The sequence below is a fragment of the Scardinius erythrophthalmus genome, assembly GCF_964197995.2.
Source record: "Scardinius erythrophthalmus genome assembly, chromosome: 9".
Lineage (NCBI taxonomy): Eukaryota > Metazoa > Chordata > Actinopteri > Cypriniformes > Leuciscidae > Scardinius > Scardinius erythrophthalmus.
Genome location: NC_138229.1, coordinates 17781481 through 17807381, shown reverse-complemented (window position 1 = coordinate 17807381; position 25901 = coordinate 17781481). Strand labels below are relative to the sequence as shown.

Here is a 25901-nt window from a genome sequence, read left to right as displayed (position 1 = left end):
TTGGTGTTTGGATAAATACAGTAAAATAATGTATTTTACTGTTAATAATAATTATTCTAAAATAAGGTCTAGGCAATCAACTTTTCATATGCATAATTTCGTTTTATTCATTTTATATTTTATTTACTGTAATAATGCAAGCATAAATTAAAAAAAAAAGTTTTTAAAAAATGATTAAATTATTCATAATGCAAAAAGTGCATTTATAAAGAATTAATTTAGCTATAAAAGTAAAATTTTCATTTATGAGCAAGAAAAATAAGTTTTGTAATATTTTATTGAACAAATTCAGAGAATGCCAGAAAAACAGATTATGATGGGAAAACAAAACATTTCAAATGTTGGTATATTATGCGCTTTTAAAAATCAAAATATTGCATTTCAAAGATGCAAAAATAAAACAGTTGTGCAAAGCTGATCTACAACAAATACATTTAAAAGAAACACATTTAAGCAGAGATAATATAGTCGCAGACATGCAACTTTAGAAATCAGCTAAACATACTCTATATGATAAATCTTTGTTTGCTTGATGTTTATCGTATGCCTTTAATCTCTAAGAGCTTTCTTCTTTCTTTCCAACTTTTCTCTTTAACAGAAAGATAAAGATAGCACAACAATATAATCCGTTCTTCATGATCATGACAGCATACGCATAGACAAACAGGCTCCGACTGGGTATTTGGTCTGAAGAGCCTGCAATAAAACAAAAAATACATTTGAACACATTTGATAAAACATTTAATTTTTTTTTTCATCCTGCACATAGTTGAGGCATAACATGTCTGTGAACATTTTGTTTTTGATCAGCATCAAGATCTTAGGGTAAAATTTATGTGTGTGTATATACCATTAATTTTAGATGGAGTTTTGCATTTCAATCAAGATTTTAATGTTAACTAATGTCAACCACACGTATATTGTACCCATAATGTAACAATGTGACTTTTTGGTCCATTGAGGGATACAGTGTGAATGAAATGATTAAGATAAATTAGATCAGTTAGATCAGTTTGTTAAACTACTTTATAAATGAAAAGACAAATAAACGTGGAAAAAACGTGCAAATTATTATACTTTTAACTGATTCGAATGTGCAATGAATTAATGTAAATGTTGGCTTGGATTTTGAAATGCAAAAGTCATTCATTAAAAATCCATCCAAATTTGCAAATACATTTATATATTCATTTTTATTTATTCACCTGATATCTGCGGATAACTTGAGGTATCATTGTTGGGTGGGCATGTTGTGTTCTCAATGACATTATCAGATTTCTCTGCTGTCTTCTCTTTCTTATCTGAAATATAACAATACAGTCATTTTATTAATGTATGGGGTAAAACAAGACAAAGCAGAATCCCAATAAAAGAGATTTATCTCAAAGGTAAAATTACTTATATACAGGCATATGAATATTTACATATTTAATTGTCCATATTTTAACTGAAGATATGTCATAATAGAATCAAATTGAATGATTTCACTCAAACCTATAGGTTTTAATGAAAGCGGAGATGTCTGATATGTACATTTAATTGGAAATATTAAATAATAACCCCATTAATAAAGTATTATTAAGTATTAATAATTAAGTATTAAATCTACATCTAATAAAAAAAATAGAAAAGTTTACTTCAAAATAAAAACTATATTTTTTACTCCACAAATACAAAAACATTGATATTGGTATGTAAACTTCTGAAATACATTACTTTGATACATCCGATAACAGATCAAATTGTAAAGTAGATACATATTTTCTGTAAAGCTGCTTTAAAAACTATATGTATTGTGAAAAGTGCTATACAAATAAATGTGAATTGATCTGAATTGAATGTGGTGTCCACTAATCCCCCATTAACAAATAGACAAAACAGAAATAGCCTATAATAAATAAAAATCATGCACTTTTAATTCTAATGAATTCTTTATTAATTATTTGATGTAATTAAGGCTTTAATAACGTTTTTGTATATAACTAAGAATAATTATTATTGTTTATAATCAAAGTCTATGTGTCTGCAACTCTATCAATTGTATTAAAATTTCTTTCCAAAAAATCTAACACATATGAATGTAGTAAATCTGAGTTCCTTCAAATTACCGTCTATCAGTCTTTCACTCTGGGATCCCGTGCTTCCTTCATGGGTAACGGTGCATTCATAGTTGTCTCCAGCCGTGTTTTGATTGATAATCAACATACTTGTCACGAAGACTTTAGTATTAATTTCATTCCTCTGCTCCACAACATTTTCCTCCGATACAGCCGTCCACTCTCCATTGTTCATCTTTTTCCAGGTGAATTTCACCAAGTCTGGAAACATGCCCTTGGCCTGACATAACGCTGTCTGTTTGTCACTTTGTTTTTTTGATGGTCGATATGCTATTAGAGTTGGTTTTTCGACCTTGTCACCCCCTTGGCCTTAAGAGAAATACATGTTGAATGTTACTTCAGTGATCAATAAGCAAATGAGAAAATAAGCAAATAGAGGGTGACTGGAGAAAGTTTTCACTTGGAAATTACATCATTTTTTATGGATTTGACGAAATTCGTACAGTTTCCTACCAGTTACTATCAGCCGAGTTCCAGTTCCAAATCTTTTGATATAGTAGCCCACCCAGATTAGGTCTATTACAAATACTACTGAATAATACAAAACCATGGATTTGACGAAATTCGTACAGTTTCCTACCAGTTACTATCAGCCGGGTTCCAGTTCCAAATCTTTTGATCCAGCCCACCCAGATTAAGTCTATAGCAAATACTTCTGAATAATACAAAACCTTCTAGTGTGTGGTCTAATAAAAGACAACTTTTTCTCTTTCTGATGGTCTACACTATTTTAAAGGGTTAGTTCACACAAAAATGAAAATTATGTTATCATCACCCGCAAGCCGTTCCAAACCTGTATGAATTTATTCTTCTACAGAACACAAAACAAAAGATATTTTGAAGATTTTTTTTTGACAGTTTTTGTCCATACAATAGAAGTTAGTGGGGTACAAAAATACATTGAAACCCTTTTACTTGAACTGTATGGAAAAAAAACTGACATATTTTTCAGAAAGTGTTTGAAAGAAAAAAAATGCATACAGGTTTAGAATGATGACAGAATTTTCACTTTTTGGGTTAACCCTTTAACATAAATTCTCCTGTTTTGTGTGAACAAGCACAAGATGGAATTATTGGAATCTCTAAAGAACTCTGTTGCCAGCTGAATTACAGAAATAATTTGTAGGCAACGAACTTTAAAATGCTTAAAATAAGTTTAGCAGACCTTAATTATGTGATTTTTGTCTTACCTGTCACATATAGTCTTGTACCCGAACCGAAGACTTTCCTGTCTCCCACAGTCATTTATTCCTAAACAAAAAGATGAAGTTTGTGCAGAAGAGAATCTGCAGTTTCCTTGTGTAGCCTACATTGTTTTAGAATATCCATGATGACTTTTAAAATATTAACCAAGAAAGTAAAAAAGCTATATCAATCTTGAATTTGATCACTGAAGTGGTAAAACACTTAATTTACTTCTGTAGTAGTGAGCAGCAAGAGTTCAGTACAGTGTCATGTCACACTCTTACCAGTAGAGGCTGCAATGGTTTATTTACAAGTTTTTTTTTTTTTTTTTTTCAATTTTACTTTTTATTTTACAAAGAAACTTCCAGATCCCATCCTTAAAGTTAGATGTTCTTTGCCACAATGCTGTCGTTCTTTGCAAGCCTCAGGAGGGAGTCATCAGCTTCACCCATTCTACGGATGGCGCCACAGATGGCATACGTCTTGAACTGGCCATTGAACCTGCCTGTTGCCCTGTCCACCTCAGCAATGTTGAGTTGGATAGAGGCATGGTCCTTGGCACCGATGATTCTGTTGCTAGCAGAGCATTTACGGGGGACGTACAGGTCCACGAATTCACCAGCATCGTTCTGCATCTTGACTTTACTTGATGACTGTCAATCAGCTCAGTCGAATTTCACAAATGGCCGACGCGGAAAGCTGGTTTATTTACAAGTCCTGCAAAACACAAGACTCATTTGTCGTCACCCAACCACTCACGCTGAACATTAATTATAATTATATTAGAATTATATTATACTTTAAAATATAATATAATTGTCCTGGGCACCCACTAACTAAACTTTGAGTCAAAATTTTAGGCTAAAATAACGAATTCATGTAAAAATCAAGCCCGGTAAACACAATCTGAGCAACTTAAAGTAGACCTGAAATCAAAATTGACCCTATTTACTTTGTTAGCGCATATTACTAGTCTTGTGGTGAACAATTCATCCGTGCAAGTTAATACTCAGAAAAAAAAATTGTTTGCCGTGGTAAATCTTTAATCAAAATCTAAAAAAAGTTACTGCCGGTCTGGAATGGCGTTCCTTTTCTGATGACATCAGTTTGACGGCTTGGGTTGAAAACGCTAAACCACTCCCCTCAAACCGTTAGTCTGTTATGAGCGGAGATGGAGGAGCGCTTAAGTAAAACCCCGCCCTCTGTTCAATATTCCGTTTCACTTGGAAATACGCATGGGAAATACGTCACAACACTGGATAAAAGTCGTTTGCAACTTCCGGTTCATGGGGACTTTAAAATCTTGTTGATTCCTTGAATCCTATAGCTGATCTTTCTTACTGTTCAACAGCATATTTGTCCTTCATAAGTCTATATTTCATTCATAACCAACTTTAAACCTTCTCCCTCTTTTCTCGAGTGCTGAGGATTTTCAAACACTCTTTGGAGTGAATTAAATTTATTTGGAAATAATATTTTTTTTTCCTGAAAGAAATTCATTGTTTGTTACTAGCATTGTTTTTATATAGCCTAATTTATGGCTTGTGGTTTTAGATTAAATCAGCAACCCTGCTGAGTTTTTGTACAGGGTTTCAGTATTTATAACTACTGTGCCGCCTGAGACCCAACAAGCACAGTAATACATTGCTGAATGCTCTTCTTTTAGTTCAGGTATTTTCAGAGCCAGATTTCTTTCTTCTTTCTTATCTACTTTAAACGATTCAAAACCAGCATCCTTGTATGGGGTTCCATCTGTTATAGAAGCATACAGGATTCTTTTTAAGGTTTGTCCCTCTTTTAGTTGATACCAGTGAATGTAGCTTAAGCAGTCTGAAGGAAAATTACAGTCAATAACAACTGTCTTGTCCTTTGCTTTGGTGGATAAGATTTTCTGTTGCAACTTCACATTTGCATCAACTAAAAATAAAAAAATAAATAAATGTTATCATGACAATTTGTTACCCAAGGTAAGATATAATAGGCTAGCCAACATAAATGTAAAGTTAATGAGAGTTATCAAGTTTGCTTTTTGTGATAACATACACAATTATGGTATGATTTCAAATAGTCATAAAAAACCTTACCTCTACATGAATGCTGAATGAGAAACAAAAGACATAACTGCATTTGAAGACGCATGATGGCAGGGAGTGTCTGGAGAGCTTCTGTCTTTACTCTGTGATGAGGAGAGATCATATGAGAGGTTTATGATATTTAGTTTCCGGCCCTCATGCTAATCTGAGTTTGTTTTGTGGTTCCTGATTCAGATGTAACAGATTATACAGCTTCAACTCTGTGCTTCAGTATTACACTAATATACTAAAATTAGCATTGTCCTCAAACCTTTGACTTTCCTCTACAATACACTGATTGGTAATACATGCAGAGTATTATCACGGTATCACCAGCAGGGGATGTATATTTTCAATGCCCAGACAACTGTTAATCATTTCCAGTAAGTTCACCAGTCGTTTGAGAAGGAGGTTTGTATGCACATCTGAACAGAACGGCATCAGAAGCAGAACCCAATTTCTCTAACCTTTGCACATGAAATACATTTTTCTTAGTCTAATAGCACTTACATTTTGATAGCAAATGGGAGGCTGCAGTGCTGTTGAGTTTCCTGTCCTCATGCTAATATGAGTTTGTACTGAGGATCATTGTAGATGTGACAACTCAGAGCCCCTCATTCAAGAACAAGTTAACTAAATCTATTTACTTTATTTCTGCTAAGGAAATAAACAAAATGTTGCGCATAAAATATAAACATTTCCATTTATGCATTTGGCAGATACAACTTACATTGCATTTATTAGTTGATGAATTCCTTGGGAATTAAACTCATGACCTTGGTGTTATGTTTATATAACGGTTTGCGGTCTCTGATCATGACAGGAAACCTTGCAGAGTTTTTGTGCAAGACTTTAGTATTTTTGTGTACTGTGCTACCTGAGATCCAGCAAGCACAGTAATACATCGCTGAATGCTCTTTTTTCAGCTTGGTGATTTTCAAAGCAAAATGATTTGATGTTTTCTTTTCTGATTTTATGGACTCAAAACCTGCATCATTTTTTGCGGATCCATCACTTATGTCAGCATAGAGGATCCTCTTCAAGGTTTCTCCTTCTTTCTGCTGATACCAGTGGATGTAGTACAAGCAGTCTGAAGTGAAGTGACAGTCTATAATGGCTAGCTTTTCCTCTGCTTTGGTCAGTGAGATTTTCTGTTTCAGCTCACCGGCTCCATCCACTGCAAAAAACAACAGCTCACAAATCAAACTACTTTTTCATATTTAAAGGTGAAATAGAACATAATGTAATAATAAAACAAAAGCTTATATTTTCTGGTTTTAGAAGTATTTCTGGTTACAAACAGTGATATAAAGATGATATGGCCACACATTAAACACTTACCTTTAAATATAAGGAAAATAAACAGCAAACAGAGTAACTGCGGCTGAGGACTCATGATGGCAGATTTAAGATAGAGAGCTTCTGTTTTTTTCTCTGGGACGAAGGTGGAATTTATTTCTATGAGCAAAAAACAGGAAGTTGCAGTGTTTCTGAGTTTCCTGTCCTCATGCTAATATGTGTTTAAATTGAGGTTTTTCATACAAGTTCATGATCTTTATTTTTTGGATTAAAGTCAGTAAGTTTATCCCTTTTTATGAAACGGCACAGTTCAAGTCAAATGAAGGCTATTCATAAATATATTCATGATTTAACTATATGATATTTTAACTTGAAAAATGTGTTTGTAATTTTTTTGCAAAGTTGTGTACACCTCTGTGATACTATAGATAACGTGACATTTTTGGGATCATTCTATATATACATTTTTTGTTGTTGTTGTTGATAAAACTATGTTTTTCAAAAATGTATGAAAGCATTAAAAACGTGAAATATCAATGAACAAGTCATTGCAGAATATATCAAAATATTACAAAATGTTTAATACGTTAACATATATACTATTCGGTGATTCAAATGTAATGATTGCTTTTGTAGTTTTGTATAAAAATGTCTTTGCTTGGGGATTGTTCTTTCAAATGCTACAAGGCAGGACAGGATGCTAATTTACTGTAAATTTATGATTTTTTTTTTAATTCTGTGAAAGCATCAGATTCTGTTGTAGAAAGACAGAGACAAATAGTCTGAATAGTTCCAGCAGTCTGAAGTGAAGTGACAGTCTATAATGGCTAACTTTTCCTCTGCTTTGGTCAGTGAGATTTTCTGTTGCAGCTCACCGGCTCCATCCACTGTAAAAAGCAACAGCTGAACTCACAAATCAAACTACCAGACTATTTGGTTAGATGTATCATAATGGTTATTATTATTATTTAACATTTTTTTTCTTTAAAAACTAGTTTTAGAATACAGAATCAATTATATTGCCAAATAATAAAAGACTCGCCTCTGCATATGAACTGAAAAAGCAGGAAAAAGGAAAGCATCAAAAGAGCATTCAGTAGCAGAGACAGTCTGATTCTGTCTTTACTCTGTGATTCACAGGAATTGAGCAACAAACAGGAAGTTGCAATACTAATAGCTAATCTGGGTTACAGATGTGAAATGCACCATACTGAGCTTAACCCAAGAGAAAGTTTGTTCCTTTTCAAGGATTTCGCCATTTCATTAATGGACTTCCTCATTTCCACCACTTTTGAGCTCTCTCAGATTATTATTATTTTTTTTTTTACTTTAGGGGTCACTGGGGTAGTGCCCTTAAAGGACATCTTTGTACCTTTTTTTACCCCTAAAGGTGCATATTAGTACCTTAGAGTAGCAATACTATGAACCTACAAAGTTGTCCTTTTAAGAGTACTGCCCCAGTGACAAGCTGTTGTACCCTTTAAAGTAAAATGTTTGCAATTTGTTTCTAAGAGTGAATGTTAGGAGCAGCCTAATATCTGCAGTTAATTTAATATTGTTTGGACTGCCTCAGCACCAAAAGAAACAGCAGGAAGTAGCAGTTGTAGTAGCTATATTTCAATGTGGTTTAAGTCCTTGGACTTGCATTATGTTCATATCCTAAAGTAAATTTGCGACACAATGAACATTTCTGCCTATTGAAAGTCTACTCTAGGCACTATACAACTCATGGGGGGAAATAATTCTCATTCATTTCCATATTTTTTCCAATCAAAGCAATAAAATAATCAAAGCCTTTAAAACATACTGACTGCATATTTATTGTGTTTAATATGTTGAAGCTCTGCATTAATTGCATGCTGTCCATGAATTCCCTTTGCAATAGATTGCACTATGAAATTAGAAGTTGTTGTACTGCATCTCTTACTATGTTAACACTGAGAAGGCCAGCACGTGTTGATTCCACTACATTAAATAACTATCATCCTATGTGCTGTTGTTTTTATCTGCAAGCACATTTGCTACACCAAACCGCACTATTTTGTGGTTCTCCACAAACAGTATCTGTCAGATGATTCAATACTGTAATAAAAGTGGTTTGTAACTGTTAGATTTTGACATTGTTCATGTTGTGGAATAACAGTTTCTCATGGTTTATGTCAAGGATGTCAAAGCTTTCTCTCACTGTGGCTGCCATCCCAGCATGCACAGTAATACATGCCAGCATGTTCCTCCTTTGTTTCTTTGAGTTTTATGCCATATGAATTTCCAATTTTTTCAGAGACAAAGTCTTGTGCTTCAGCTGTAGCAGTCCCAGATGCGCTGATGTAGAGTAGTCTTTTAAACGTTTCACCATCTCTCTTATGGTACCAGTGGACAAAATTACCAGTGCCCAAGTCGGTTACCTCACATCTGAAGGACACAGTTTTACCCTTTAGCTTCACCAAAAACTTCTGATTTTGATTTAAACTCAAACCTTCCACACCTGCGATGAAATAAAATGAAAATCAATTTTTTAAAATAAGTTTTCATATTTATGTTTTATTATCATATTAACCTATTTTATTTGACAAATTGCCTATTTAACCCCCTTTTAAAGTTTACTTACCATGGATCATTATGAGAACAACAGTGCACACGTTTATGAGCATCGTTCGTTTGGTTATGTGAGGCGATATATGGTTCATAAAGTTCCCTGAACACTTCTTTACACTATTTTGCAAAAAAAATCCATGCAGAAAATTGTTCAGTGACGTCATTTCCTGAGGTGGAGCTCTAACAAAACGGGATGTGATTTGTAGTTGTACAGCAATCAGAATAAAATATTTCAAAAGCTGATACAGTTCTACCTCATTTGATTGATAAATTCGATATTTCATCGGGATTCTCTTCAATTTATCAGAAGTAATTTAGTAAAATGCAATTTGTTAGAAGTAATTTAGTAACTTTCACAGAGCCTTAAAGCAAAAAAAAAAAAAAAAAAAATCCTCTTTTGCAGCTCAATAGCACCATCCACTGTTGAAGTCCCGCATTTCAAACAAACAACTGTATACAAATATTAAAAATATAGGAAAATATTTGAAAGGGCTTGAAGAGAGAAAAATAAATCACACCGGTTGCATTGAACTTCAGGGACTTTTAATAGTGGAGGGTGAAATTTGGGTTCATATACACATGACACATTAGCTCATATTTCTATTCAAACATGTAAAATCTAATGAATACTATCTAAAGATAATATCCATGAGTTCATGTACAGTATGTGAGTAAATGTTCTCACTGTGGTCGCTTGAGTCCCAATAGGCACAGTAGTAAACTGCAGCATGAATCGGCTTTGTGTTGCTCAGTTTTAGATTAAAGAGCTGTGTTCTGTCCACAGTGAAGTCATTTGCTTGGGGATTGCTGGTATCATGAGTAAAACTACCGCCTGCATTGATATAGAGTAGTCTTGATGGGGCTTCACCCTCTCTCTTTTGGTACCAATGGATGTAATTCCAAGATTGTAAATCGGTCACTTTGCAGGGGAGATATGAAGTTTTGCCCACTGCTTTGACCAACGTTGGTTGACCTTTTTCCAAAGTCACTCCCAGAACATCTGCTTCGATTGAACAAAACAAATGTCATAAAACCTTTCACAAATTAAAGGCTTACTTTTAAATGGCACCTACCTGGGATCTCTGAGAGAAGGACCATATAATGTATGCAAACATCATTCATCTGGTTTGACGTTTGGAGAGTAATGCTCTTTTTTTGTGTGTTGTACCCAGCCTTGTATGCCATTCAAATGCAGTTTGCTGATGTCATTTCCTGATTGTTTTCAGCACATGACATTTCTTTCCTATTTCATTTCAGTCAAGTTTTGGTCATCACATTTTAAAATTAAGGCCCTGAAGATGATCTAAACTTGAGTAACTTCTATTAACTATTTTCACACTTTTTACACATTATTTTTCAAAACATAAAATAATAAATAATGTACACATAAAATTAAAATAAAATAAAATAATGTACACATTTTTAATATTAGCGGTGTGCAATGTTTTCTCATTTGATGGAAGGTATAGGCTCAAACAATAATTTACTGTTTTAAATAATATGCATAACTGGATTGGACAAACAGGGTATTATAAGGAAAGGAATACAGCATAGTGCTGTCATGTTTTCTGAAAAGCATTAATTCTTTCATTCCAGTATTATTTCCATCACATTTAAAATGATGTAGGCTATTTAGCATTCTGAGATGATTTTTTTTTTTTTTTTTTTTTTTTTTTTTTTTTTTTACTTTATTTCAATAAACTTGACTAAAATGGCTGACCCATTTGTCTGGCTAAGATTAATTGTATTAGCCTTTTAATAAAACTAATCGTTTGGAATTTGAATAAAAAATATTCTGTTCAATCAAGTGCTTTACCATGTATTTATGTTCTTCACACACCATGTCTCATATTTATTTTCAAACATGTTCTTCATTGACACTTGTCTCGTTTGTCTCTAACTTTATTACAGGCAAATGTTTGATTGTGGAGGAAGTGATGCCAAAGCTGTGGGACAGTAGTATTTTGAATGTACAGATATTCATAATGTATTTAAAAACGAATTTCAAACAAACATGGTCAAATGATTGTTTAACTAAGATTGTTATAATCCCCCAGTGATTTAATAAATGTAAATGTGATTTTTTTTTTACAATAATTTAAGACTGAGATCTAAGTGTAAGACAAATGTAAAATAAAATGAAAATCCATGGGCCTAGGCTACATCTTAGAAAAGTAAAAATGAAGACATGATAAAACGTTTGCAAGTAATTTTTAGATGTTACCTTATTCATATAACAAAAAGAAAATTATTTTCATTTTAATAAAAATCAACCAATGGGGTAGGTTATAAAGATGTCAAGCCCACAGTTGAAGAAACAGTTTTATTGTAGACTATTGTTAACAGTGTGTACGGTACAGATTTTAGGGTTCAGATATACACTTTTTGAACATTTACAGTTGTTTTTAATGTAATATTGACAACAAAAAGCAAAGTCCCAATTAATATATTCTGAATGTCTCCCCTTCTTCTACTGTTGTTCCTAGTAAAACCGCATTGATTATGAAAGCAGGTTTTTGTAACGATTTCCTCTTACAGTCAGCACTGTGTGTTATCTCCAGTCCAGAGCGCGCAGTAATATGATCCTGCATCGTCCGACTGCAATTTCGAGATAGTTAGTGTCACTTGCTGATTGCTCACCGTTCCAGTAAATCCACTGCCGACCATCGCCGGATCGATTTTGGCTTTTGTCGATCCTGCTTCGAAATATATTAATCGCTGGAAAGCTCCTCCTGGTTTAGATCTGTACCAGTGGATAGCGTCGGATTGAAGCGTCGATGAATCAACATTGCATGTGATTCTAGCAACTCTACCATTTAACTTAGTAAGCACAGGATCAGGATGCATAGGAATATTTTGTCCATTTAAACAATCTAAAACCATAAGAGAAACAATTAAAATGTGCTAAACAAGTAAAAGTGTGTAAACACAACAATTAGGTATCGAATATTCTAATTAAAGCTCTTATTTGGGAATAGACCTGCAAGTAGCTTATTTGTAGGCAAAGTAGGCTACCTAAAATTACTGAAGAAAATGTATTTTTAAAAGTTGAAAATCACTGAATAATCTTAACTGAGAAATGTTAATAGGCTAATTATAACAGAAAACTAAAATTTTACCAATTAAGACTATTAACAACCCAAATGTTATCATTCCAGACACTGCCATGTCTACATCTGTCATCCACGAGTTTGAAGAATTATGAACTACATCTGCCAATCAGAAGGTAGGCTTATGATAATGGCCTTGTGGTTTCCTCTTTACGAATATCTCATCGTCATCACTATCACAAGAAGGTTTCTTACACAAGCTAAACCACTCATGGGTTATAGGCAGTATAAACACATGTAATTTAACCATGGTTTATTAAAAAGCGGCTATTACACAGTAGCGATAACGTTAAGTGCACCAGAATGAAATATAATATTCAGAAGTAAACAGCATAGCTGACTTATAGATTCAGTTTACATCTACAAATGAATAAGCGCGTCGATTCAGGGAGCAGTGCAGAGTGCCCGTGCAAAATCAGTTTTTGTGTGTGTTTTTAGTAATTGTTGGTTTGGTGTATTTGAGTGCTCATTGTTACAATTACACAGCAAAAGTTCAGTGACATTTTTATTTGTGCATGGTAGAAAGCAAATACTGATACTGACATAATGACATACAATAAATGTGGAAAATTGAACTACACGATTCAGGGAGTAGGCTACACAGTGAACTCCGAGAAAACGCTACTTACGTGCTTCTTTTATCGATATATATTTAACAATATCTTTTGCATTTCTAATCCAAACAACGTCAAACTTGGCACTGCACTTACTCGTGCCCGTAGTAAGACACCTGTCACGTTTGAAATCCATCAGACTAACGGTTCGAGAGATATGCGTTCCGCAATTTATAGATAGATATAATATACAGAAGTAAACAGCGTAGGTGACTTACCGATTCAGTTAACATCCACAAATGAATAGGCACAACGATTCAGGGGGCAGGCTACACAGTGAACTCCAAAAAAATGCTACGCTTGAGCAAATGGTTTGTGAATAGGTTACTACAAATGATGGCTGTGAATAAACTATAATATTCAGAAGTAAACAGAGTAGCTGACTGAGTGTTTTATGTCAGAATGTTTATTTTTAAACCACAACCTTCTAAAAATGATATATTTAACGATATATTTTGCATTTCTCATCCAAACAACGTCAAACTTGGCACTGCACTTACTCGTGCCCGTGGCAAGACACCTGTCAAATTTGAAATCCATTGGACTAACGGTTCGAGAGATATGCGGTTAACAGACACACAGACAGACATACAGACAGACAGACAGACAGACGTTCCTGTAATTTATAGACAGATAAATGGTTAAATCTATTTTATATTAAAGCCTGTACTATATTATATTCATGCATTTGTTCAAGACTAGTTTGGTTAATCCAGTTTATTTGTTATGTCTGTCAGCTTCTTTAACTTCTGCAGTGCCTTTCAGATCTATTTGATGGCCTGTATGATGGTCTGTTTAGTGGTAGTCAAAGCGCCACCTATGGTTAATCTTGGAGATCAAGGACGCCGAGAAGACTGCCCTGACTCCCTGTCTTTCCCTTTGGCTTATTCGGTTCTGAATGGCTTTGCTGAGCTTTTCACAGCGGCATGGAAGGTGTTGCAGGCTATGCACCACTTCCTAATGAAGCAGGCGAGTTCTTCTGTGGCCATTAGTTCCTAACCCTCATGCGGCGAACTGCTGCACGAAAAACTCAGTCCCCTTGGCGCCCGACTTCAAGCGTGGGAAGTCATCCCGGGCGTGTCAGGCTGGGTTATGCAGACTAGAAAATGAGACTCGCTTCAATTCGCTAGCAGGGCCCCCCGTTTCAGGGGTGTGGTTCAAACTTTGGTTCAGGACAACGATGTTAAAGGGGTGGTTCGGGATTTTTGACATCAGACCTCATTTTTAAGTCAGCCTGGTTGTTATTCATCAGTGGAGACATTTTTTTTTTTTTTTTTATTATCCAGTCCTTATATTTGGATAGTTAGCCGATGCTATAGGCTAGTACGAGTCAATGGTAGATGTTAGCCAGCCATTAAAAACCGTTTTACCCACTCCACAGTGCACCAAACGCAAATCAATTATAACACTAGACTATCGATGCAAATGTCCGTTGAGAGAATAATGTTAGAAATCAAACTTACCTTTCATCACATTGCATTAGTTATAATTTGTTCCCTGTAATCATAAGCCTTGTCTACAGCAGCAGCAGAGTGATATTGATTACCTAGGCAACCGAGTGAGCCGGTACACACATGTACTGCACACACTGTAGTGCGCTTCTTTTCTGTGTTTACTTTTTGCTGCATTACTAACCGGAGCAAAGTAAAATTCCGCAGCTGCTGAGAAACTAGTTCCTTTGGGATCATTGAGATGAAATGTAAGTTTGATTTCTAACATTATTCTCTCAACGGACATTTGCATCGATAGTCTAGTGTTATAATTGATTTGCGTTTGGTGCACTGTGGAGTGGGTAAAACGGTTTTTAATGGCTGGCTAACATCTACCATTGACTCGCGCTAGCCTAGCATCGGCTAACTATCCAAATATAAGGACTGGATAATTGAAAAAAAAAATGTCTCCACTGATGAATAACAACCAGGCTGACTTAAAAATGAGGTCCGATGTCAAAAATCCCGAACCACCCCTTTAATGTTCTTCACTCCAAAGTGCAGTGTCTGCTGGTGAAGGGTGCCGCCTAGCCGGTCCCACCAAGAAAGATGGTGGGCTCAGGCCCATCCTCAACCTCAGGAGAATTGCACATTAATGAAGCGGCCATTCAGAATGGGGACTGGTTCTTATCAGTGGATCTGAAAGATGCTTACTTTCATGTCCAGATAGCCCTTCTTCACAGACCATTCTTGAGACTTGCGTTCGATGGGGTGGCTTACCCTCAGAACTTATGTAGAGCGCTCTAGCCAGTTTCGGCAATCAGAGCTCTGCTCAGAGCACAGCTCTTGTGCTTCGAGGCTGCTCTAAAGGGCTTCTAGTTACGAAGCAGATTATCCCGCTGGATAGTTGATGCTATAGCCCTGGTTTATGCTTCAGTGGGCTTTGAATGCCCCATTGGAGTGGTCCGGACTGTATTTGCTGAGGCTCCAGCCCCGTAGCCTTAGCCTCACTAAGTTAGCCTATGTTGCCTAGCCATAAGCTCATAGGACAGCTTCTGTTCTACGCTTATAGCACGGCGCTATGGTATATCGTTCTCCAAAGCGTGTTTCACACAATGTGAGAGATCGTTTCGAAAGGGAACACTCCAGTTACTAACATAACCTCGGTTCCCTGAGATAACGTGAACGAGCATTATGTACCTTTGCTGTGCTATATATACAGCTGCAGTCGGAATGCTCGTTCCCGTTATCTCAGGGAACCGAGGTTATGTTAGTAACTGGAGCGTTCTTTAGAAGCAAATTCTTTGATTGTCATGATAGTTTTTATATCAACTTTGGAGAAAGGTTTTTTTTTTTTTTTGTGCAGGGCTTCAGTTTTTATACTCACTGTTCTGCCTGAGCTCCAGCAAGCACAGTAATACATCGCTGAATGCTTTTCTTCAGCTTTGTGATTTTCAAAGCAAAATTATTAATTTTATGATTTTCTGGACTCAGAGCCAACATAATTTCTTGCAGATTTGTCATTTATGTCAGCATACAGAATCCTCTTCAAGGTTCCTCCTTCTTTCTCCACTATACACTTTAGTCTTAGGGGGATTTTTTGCTCATTTATTTCCATATATTTCTTTGTCTTTTTTCTTAAAACCCAATCAAAGCAATAAAATAATCAAAGTCTTCAAAAAATACTGACTGCACATTACTGCGTATCAGTGGCCCATGTTATTGTGTTTAATGTGTTGACGTTCAATGAATTTGTACTGCATCTCTTACTATGTTAAAGGTGAACTAAGTAACTTTTTTACCTTAACTGAACAGCTTCGGAGTCATTGGAATGGTTATATTACTTATTTCGGGTTGAATGGTGGTCGTTTCGCACCCCCCTGGTCCCCGTGAGCGGAAAATTCGCACTTGCAACTTTGAGACGGCGGGCCGCCGGCAGCCGCGGCAGGAAGTATCGCGTGATATCAGGTCTCGCGAAGTAAACAATTGCTTTACGGCCAAAAGAAATCTGCTCAAATACTGTCATTATTGCGCTCCCTCACGCTGTCCGAACCCAAAGGAAGAAGACGTTTTAAAGAATGTCCCATCTGCTTTGATGTCGTTGATCTGCTAGCCTCTGGTGTCTGAGAATCACCAAAGAGTTTTTACAACAGTGTTGTCAAATATCTATTCCGAAGCTGTGGGGGGAGCTCTAGAGAGAAACCTGCGAGCAAAAAGCGAGAATACAGCGAAGAAATCCCGAAGCTACTGAGTGCTGCTTTAAAGGAGAACTCCGGTCAATTTGAACATTGAGCTCATTTTTTTGTACATTTGGAGTGCTGTCAATACAGAGAACAACGACAAAAATCGGTGTTATTCTATTTTTAAAATTTGCACCCTGTTGACTTCAATGGGGCAAGTACTAAACCTGCTTTTAGGCTCTTAACATCCTTGATGTGTCATTACAAGTGCACAGAAAATGTGAGTGATTCCTTCTGAGTGACCGAAACCGAAAAACAGGATGTAAACAGGTATTTGCGCTGGCTTAAATAACATCGTTTTTATACATATCTTTTACATCTACTGCAGCCAGATCCACTCGTGTTCACTCAGAAGGAATCACTCACATTTTCTGTGCACTTGTAATGACACATCAAGGATGTTAAGAGCCTAAAAGCAGGTTTAGTACTTGCCCCATTGAAGTCAACAGGGTGCAAATTTTAAAAATAGTATAACTTGGTCTAGGCAACAACGATTTTTGTAGTTGTTCTCTGTATTGACAGCACTCCAAATGTACAAAAAAATGAGCTCAATGTTAAAATTGACCGGAGTTATCCTTTAACACTGAGAAGGCCAGCACGTGTTGATTCCACTACATTAAATAACTATCATCCTATGTGCTGTTGTTTTTATCTGCAAGCATATTTGCTACACCAAACCACACTATTTTGTGGTTCTCCTCAAACAGTATCTGTCAGATGATTCAATACTGTAATAAAAGTGGTTTGTAACTGTTAGATTTTGACATTGTTCTTGTTGTGGAATAACAGTTTCTCATGGTTTATGTCAAGGATGTCAAAGCTTTCTCTTACTGTGGCTGCCATCCCAGCATGCACAGTAATACATGCCAGAATGTTCCTCCTTTGTTTCTTTGAGTTTTATGCCATATGAATTTCCACTTTTTTCAGAGACAAAGTCTTTTGCTTCAGTTGTAGCAGTCCCAGACTCGCTGATGTAAAGTAGTCTTTTAAACGTTTCACCATCTTTCTTATGGTACCAGTGGACAACATTACCAGTGCTCAAGTCGGTTACCTCACATCTGAAGGACACAGTTTTACCCTTTAGCTTCACCAAAACCTTTTGATTTTGATTTAAACTCAAACCTTCCACACCTGCAATGAAATAAAATGAAAATCAAATATTTTATGTTTTATTATCATATTAACCTATATTTTATTTGACCAATTACCTATTTAACCCCCTTTTAAAGTTTACTTACCATGGATCATTATGAGAACAACAGTGCACACGTTTATGAACATCGTTCAGTTGGTTATGTCAGGCAATATATGGTTCATAAAGTTCCCTGAACACTTCTTTACACTATTTGGCAAAAAAATCCATGCAGAAAATTGTTCAGTGACGTCATTTCCTGAGGTGGAGCTCTAACAAACTGGGATGTGATTTGTAGTTGTACAGCAATCAGAATAAAATATTTCAAAAGCTGATACATTTCTTCCTCATTTGATTGATAAATTCGATATTTCATCGGGATTCTCTTCAATTTATCAGAAGTAATTTAGTAAAATGCAATTTGTTAGAAGTAATTTAGTAACTTTCACAGAGCCTTAAAGCTAAAAAATAAATAAATAAAAAAATCCTCTTTTGCAGCTCAATAGCACCATCCACTGTTGAAGTCCCGCATTTCAAACAAACAACTGTATACAAATATTAAAAATGTAGGAAAATATTTGAAAGGGCTTGAAGTAAGAAAAATAAATCACACCGGTTGCATTGACGTTTAATAGTGGAGGGTGAAATTTGGGTTCATATACACATGAAACATTAGCTCATATTTCTATTCAAACGTGTAAAATCTAATGAATACTATCTAAAGATAATATCCATGAGTTCATGTACAGTATGTGAGTAAATGTTCTCACTGTGGTCGCTTGAGTCCCAATAGGCGCAGTAGTAAACTGCTGCATGAATCGGCTTTGTGTTGCTCAGTTTTAGATTAAAGAGCTGTGTTCTGTCCACAGTGAAGTCATTTGCTTGGGGATTGCTGGTATCATGAGTAAAGCTACCGCCTGCATTGATATAGAGTAGTCTTGATGGGGCTTCACCCTCTCTCTTTTGGTACCAATGGATGTAATTCCAAGATTGTAAATCGGTCACTTTGCAGGGGAGATATGAAGTTTTGCCCACTGCTTTGACCAACGTTGGTTGACCTTGTTCCAAAGTCACTCCCAGAACATCTGCTTCAATTGAACAAAACAAATGTCATACATTTTTTTTAAATATTAAAGGCTTAATTTTAAATGGCACCTACCTGGGATCTCTGAGAGAAGTACAATATAAATGTATGCAAACATCATTCATCTAGTTTGACGTTTGGAGAGTAATGCTCTTTTTTTTAGTGTTGTACCCAGCCTTCCATTCAAATGCAGTTTGCTGATGTCATTTCCTGATTGTTTTCAGCACATGACATTTATTTCCTATTTCATTTCAGTCATCAAGTTTTAGTCATCACATTTTAAAATTAAGGCCCTGAAGTTGATCTAAACTTGAGTAACTTCTATTACCTATTTTCACACGTTTTACACGTTATTTTTCAAAACACTTTAAAATAATGTACAAATTTTGAATATTAGCGTTGTGCAATGTTTTCTCATTTGATGGAAGGTATTTTGGCTCAAACAATCATTTACTGTTTTAAACAATATACATAACTGGATTGGACAAACAGGATATTATAATGAAAGGCCTTCAGCTGTCATGTGTTCTGAAAATCATGAGTACTTTCATTCCAGTATTATTTCCATCACATTTAAAATTATGTATTGGTCAGTATTTTGAGCTGATTTTTTTCATTTATTTATTTTTTATCTTAACTAAAATGGCTGACCCATTTGTCTTGCTAAGATTAATTGAATTACCCTTTTCTTTTAATAAAACTAATGGTTTGGAACTCGATTGGAATAAAAATAAAAATATTCCAAAGTGCTTTACCATGTATTTATGCTCTTCACACACCATGTCTCATATTTCTTTTCAAACATGCTCTTCATTGACATTCTTGTCTCATTTGTATCCAAGCCATTCATTTTTGATAGAACTTTATTATAGGCAAAATGTTTGATTGTGGAGGAAGTGATGCCAAAGCTGTGGGACAGTAGTATTTTGAATGTACAGATATTCATAATGTATTTAAAAACGAATTTCACACAAAAATGGTCAAATGATTGTTTAACTAAGATTGTTATAATCCCCCAGTTATAATAAATGTAAATGTGAAATGTTTTAAATTAAATCAAGATTGAGTTCTGAGTTTAAGACAAATGTAAAATAAAATGAAAACCATGGGTCTATAGGCTACATTTTAGAAAAGCAAACATCAATACATTATAAAACGTTTGCAAGTAATTTTAAATGTTACATTTCATATTCATATTCATATAACACAAATATTTCATTTTAATAAAAATCAACCAATGGGGTAGGCTATAAAGATGACAAGACTGAAACAGTTTTATTGTAGCCTAGTGTGAACAGTGTGTACGGTACAGTAGTTTTTAGGGTTCTGATACACTTTTTGAACATTTCAAAAAAAAATGTAATGTAATGTAAATTTGACAGCAAAAAAGCAAAGTCCCAATTAAAATATTCGAAATGTCTCCCCTTCTTCTACTGTTGTTCCTAGTAAAACCGCATTGATTATGAAAGCAGGTTTTTGTAACGATTTCCTCTTACAGTCAGCACTGTGTGTTATCTCCAGTCCAGAGCGCGCAGTAATATGATCCTGCATCGTCCGACTGCAATTTCGAGATAGTTAGTGTCACTTTCGGACTTTTCACCGTTCCAGCAAATCTACGGGGGGTATCCTGATCGTTTGTAGCTTTTGTCGATCCTGCTTCGAAATACATTAATCGCTGGAAAGCTCCTCCTGGTAGAGCTCTGTACCAGTGGAGAACGCTGGATTGAAGCGTCGATGAATCCACACTGCATGTGATTACAGCAGATCTATCCTTTGCCTTAGTAAGCACAGCATCAGGATGCGTAGGGACATTTTGTCCATTTAAACAATCTAAAACCAGAAAATTTAAAAGCGTTAAGTGTATATGAAATCCTAATTAAAGCATTTGATCATAGCTAGCCTATTTGTAGGCTTCAATGACTTTTTAAACGTCAATCAACGAGTTAGTCAGAACGCTGTAAAATAAAAGCTCGGTGTTTTCTGTTATAATCCGTAGGCCTATTGGACATTACATCGATAAAACATTAGTATTGTCATTATTTATGACATATTTACCTATCATAAAGGCACGTAGCCTACAAACAAAAATAGTGTTTTGTTTAAAACATTGTGTTTAAATGTTAGCTGTCAAATTGAGACGAACCTCAAAATATTGCAACAAAATTACTGACGGAAATTCCGTTTTAAAAGTAGAAAATCACTGAATCTTAACTGAGAAATGTTAGGCCTAATAATTATTCCAGGCTACTAAAATCTCACCTATTAAGACTATTAACAACCCAAATGTTATCATTCCAGACACTGCCATGTCTACATCTGTCATCCACGAGTTTGAAGAATTATGAACTACATCTGCCAATCAGAAGGTAGGCTTATGATAATGGCCTTGTGGTTTCCTCTTTACGAATATCTCATCATCATCACTATCATAAGAAGGTTTCTTACACAAGCTAAACCACTGATGGGTTATAGGCAGTATTAAACACATGTAATTTAACCCTGGTTTATTAAAACTTCCTCCAGAGCAGAGCGGCTCTTCCTCAGTGGTACTCGGTTTTGCTATAAAGTGGCTTATGGATTTAAATAGATGGTGAACAGGTGAAGATGTTTCCCAGGTTGGCTGTGTTAGCAGACAAGATGTTTAAAAACATTCTGTAATGGCACTATGATGATGGCAGTAATGGGACCCAGAAATAGACTTTTGTCCTCTGTAGTGGACATTATATTTGAGTGAATTTCTTTGACAGCATGCATGTCACAGTTTGGATGTCATGTATTCAGGGATTCTCACAGATACCAAATGTTTGGAGGTTTCACAATGACTGACATTCATTTAGTGATCACATTTAGCACTCTTATGGAAATATTATGTGGAAATGGAAAATGATTATCTTTTAAATCAGACTACTTTTCAAATTGTTTGTCATAAATCAACATATCAGGAAAATATTATGGGGTTTCTGATCAAAATATGACTTACAGGGCATTGATTTCATACATGACCTCTGTGGACACCAGCGGCCAGTTGCATAAACTGCCTAGACTGAGGAGAACTATCTGACCAACTAGCAGTTAGTTAGGGCTAATCACTCTTACACTTCAGACTCAAATTAGACCAATTACTTTTTCATGTAACTGACTTAAAAAAGTTATGGCAAGACTTAAAGAAAACAAGTAATAAAAACTCAGTAAGAGTTTTAGCGCAATTTTCTCACCTCATGGGATCACAACACTAAGAGATAGTAAATCTTTTCCTGGATTTTTTTTTGTGTGCGTTCCTGAGATTAGACCTTCCTTAACATAATGCCGAAAACCCGAAGTCTCTAGGTGGTCTGGTTGAGGAGTAGATAGAAGTGCAAGATTGGTGCGCACAGACAGAACAGAAATCATGAGTTAACAATCGCAATTTTGTCCGGTGGAAAATTGCGCTAAAAATTAGATGACTAACTTGTAAGACTAGTCTAAGTTTATGCAACCGGCTTAGGATTTAAATAATGTTGTATTTTGGGAGACATACAGTATAGCAAGTGAATAGGGAACAAAATTATATATCACTATTCCTATGAAATAGATATTATTTTGAAAATGTTGCCAAATATTACTACCATTATTAAATTGTTTTCATTACATGTTGCCCCAAAAACACATTTTCATAATATGATACATTTTATAGATACATTGTATTGAATGGGACTATGGTAATTTACACACATATTGCATATAAAGTAAAATGGTATATCAATTCATTTCTATAAATCTTTCACAACATATTTGAGAATCATCTTTATACAAAGTTCGGTTAAAAAAAAACCTGAAACCTAAAAATTGATTGGTGAATGAAAAAAATCCCATTGTTTTTGCCTATATGTCATTTCATGTTCTTTTGTTTTTTAGTGGACATAACATGAATAAAATATCTTTTGTCAAAACTTTTTTCCCCTCATTTGTTTCTTATGCTCTAAACAATGTAATGACATGAAAAAAATACCAAATTCAAAAACTTTTTTTCCCCTGGTTCCCAGGAGGATATAATTCGGAATTCATTGGTTGTGAAATTCACAATGTAGTTTAAAAAGTGCTATTACAAATTGGTCACAGAGATACATTTGAGAGAAAGAAAAAAAGAGTCACTCTTTTCTCTGCTTTAAAATAAATGGTTAAATCTATTTTATATTATAGCCTGTAGTAGGCTACTATTCATGCATTTGTTCAAGTTTGGTTAATCCAGTATATTTGTTATGTCTGTCAGCTTCTGTGCCTTTCAAATAATTTGATACAGAAATTAATTGAAATACACGTGAAAAGAACGTTAAGCGGCACACTGCTGAATTTAGGACAAGTGTTATTTTTGAGGAACTGAAAATTTCAAACCTGTAAATGCCCATAAATACGAAAAATAACTGTATAATAATTCTACTTATGTGACAATGATAAATATATCTTCACAACATATAGGCCTAACAAATATGAGATACGCCTGACATATTCTAAAATCATAATAATACAGTGTGTAAAATAACTTTATACATACATACATACATAAAGTATCCATGAACAGCAGGGCAATAAAGAGATAAACAGATCAAAATACTCTACCAACATCCAGTCATCCTATAAAGCTTAATTCAAATTAAGAACTTAAACAGAAAATGACAAGTATATAAATATTAAAGTATAGAAATATTGTATTCATTAATTGCATTACCAGTACAGTTCATGTACAGGATGTGAGTAAATGTTCTCACTGTGGTTGCTTGAGTCCCAGTAGGCACAGAAGTAAACGGCAGCGTGACTCTTCCTAGTCTCACCCAGTTTTAGATCATAAAGCTTTGTTTTGTCCACAGTGAAGTCTTTTGCTTGGGGATTGTTGGCATCAGGAGTGACAGCACCATCTTTAGTGATATAGAGTAGTCTCGATGGGGCTTTACCGTCTTTTATTTGGTACCAATGGATGTAATCTGAAGAGCTCAGACCGTTCGCTTTGCAGGGCAGATACACGGTTTTGCCCTCTGCTTTAGCCAAAGCCTTTGGACCTGGCTCCAAACTTATCCCTAGAAATGCTGTTGACAAAACCAAATTCAATACATTTAAATCAGTTTTTAATTTTGTATTACTTTATTATTATAAATGTCACTTACCTGGCATCTTTAAGAGGAGGACAATATAAATGTATAAAAACATCATTAATCTGGTGAAAAATATACCTGTGTAAAGCTGTCTTTCAGGTTTTCACACTGCTTTTGTATTAGTTTCAAAAATAGGGTGCTGATGTCATTTCCTGAAATGGAGTTACCGTAGAAACCATTTTAAAAGACATTTTACATGAGCCTTTTACGCTAACTGATTTTCAAGTTACATTAAATTATCCCACATATTGATTTTTTTTTTAAATATATATAATTATAAGAATCAATGCTTAAGGTTATTTTAATTAATTAAACTAGTAAGGTTGATTTAACTGTTTGGAAAAAGAATACAGCTGAATTAATATATATATATATATATATATATATATATATAATGGAACATATTGATAAAAAAATGATGTTATGTACAGGCCAGTATTAAGTATAGACGATTCAGTATAGTCATGCAGATACACATGTTTTTTTTTCTTCAATAACAGTGTCTGTTTTAGCATTTAGAACAATTTTAATTATTTTATAAAATACTCCCTGTAAAAAATACATGCTAACACTCAGACATTGATATATAGTACCAGTCAAAAGCTTGTCAAAAATAACTGCAGCTGAATTTTCAGTATCATATTCTTCAGTGTCACATGATCCTTCAGAAATAATTGTAATATGCTGATTTGCTGCTCAAGAACATTCATAATTATTATTATTTTTATTATCAATGTTGAAAACATGTTGCTTATTATTTTTGTGGAAACAGATTTTCTTTTTATCAGAAATCTTCTCTTTTTTTAATCTTACCACAAATGTTTGATTTTTATAGTTTCCACAAAAATGTTAAGCATCAAAACTGTTTTCAACTGATAATAATGAAAATAATAATAATAATACTAATGATAAATGTTTCTTGAGCACCAGATCATCATATTAGATGATTTCTGAAGGACCATGTGACACTGAAGACTGAAGTAATGATGCCGAAAATTCAGCTTTGCCACAACAGGAATAGATCACATTTTTAAATGTATTAAAATAGAAAACAATTATTTTAAATTGCAATAATATTTCATAATATTGCTGTTTTTCTTTATTTTTAAAGTGCTATGGTGAGCAGACCAGACTTGTTAAAAAAATGTAATTTGTTTATATACACTGCTAACGCAACAGTTCACGGGAAAGACAAATGTCTCCCCCTTGCGTTATACGGTTGTCATTACAAACAAAATAAAAAATTGTAGCCTACTACTATCCAAATCAGGTTCTTATGATCATAATGTCAAAACAAGAAAACAAAACAAAAGTTAAACATTGAAGCAAATCGTTCCTGGTCTTCAGCTAGCTCTGTAAGGACCACCAAAACAATGTCTCCTTTCTTCAGCTCCAGTTCGTCTGGGTTTGCTGCTTCAAAATCATGCAACGTTTCAACCTACGAGACAGCAGAAGAACAAGATTCATGAGTACATGTGCATACAAGCTCTGTTCATTTTCAGTATGTTCATCTTAAAGTCACCATAAAATCAAAATTGACAATTTGTATTTTATATGGAATACTGCAGAAATTATTATAAATGATTAATCCGTGCAATCCCTGTTGCAGCGACATCTCTTCTCTGATGACGTGTTTACTGGCTACCCTACATTTTTTCTTGATCGAGAAGCCGTTTCATTCGGATGTACGTCACAATAGGGATGAAAAGACAATCATGGTAGTGCTATCTAGCAGTCACATGTTTCCTATGATTAGGCTGCGTAACTAAAACATGCAAACTTTCACGTTTCTCTTGTTTCATAAATGCAACTGGTGACATCTTTTGTCTCAGTTATCGATTGTAGTAAAAATATCATTAGGACTTCAGTAATTAATATTACTGTAATATTGTTAAAG

At 34.7% G+C, this 25901-nt stretch overlaps 2 protein-coding genes across 5 annotated transcripts; both read right to left on the bottom strand.

The window, feature by feature from the left end:
• Positions 1–259: 259 nt before the first annotated feature.
• LOC308695305 (immunoglobulin kappa light chain-like) lies at positions 260–24088 on the bottom strand. 4 transcript variants are annotated; one of them, XM_081373416.1, is made up of 6 exons: positions 24017–24088; positions 23624–23938; positions 3308–3349; positions 2109–2426; positions 1206–1301; positions 260–696 (listed from the first exon to the last, which is right to left on the bottom strand). In XM_081373416.1, exons 1-6 carry the CDS (start codon positions 24060–24062, stop codon positions 557–559), a joined length of 957 nt encoding a protein of 318 aa, XP_081229542.1. In that variant the 5' UTR covers positions 24063–24088; the 3' UTR covers positions 260–556. The 4 variants fall into 4 exon arrangements, with proteins under 4 accessions (XP_081229542.1, XP_081229543.1, XP_081229544.1 ...); XM_081373417.1 differs by lacking the exons at positions 23624–23938; positions 24017–24088 and adding exons at positions 4917–5219; positions 5387–5615; XM_081373418.1 differs by lacking the exons at positions 23624–23938; positions 24017–24088 and adding exons at positions 4917–5054; positions 5387–5479.
• LOC308695306 (small ribosomal subunit protein eS21-like) lies at positions 3617–4010 on the bottom strand. The gene has a single exon (XM_081373420.1). It carries the CDS (start codon positions 3935–3937, stop codon positions 3686–3688), a length of 252 nt encoding a protein of 83 aa, XP_081229546.1. The 5' UTR covers positions 3938–4010; the 3' UTR covers positions 3617–3685.
• Positions 24089–25901: the final 1813 nt, after the last annotated feature.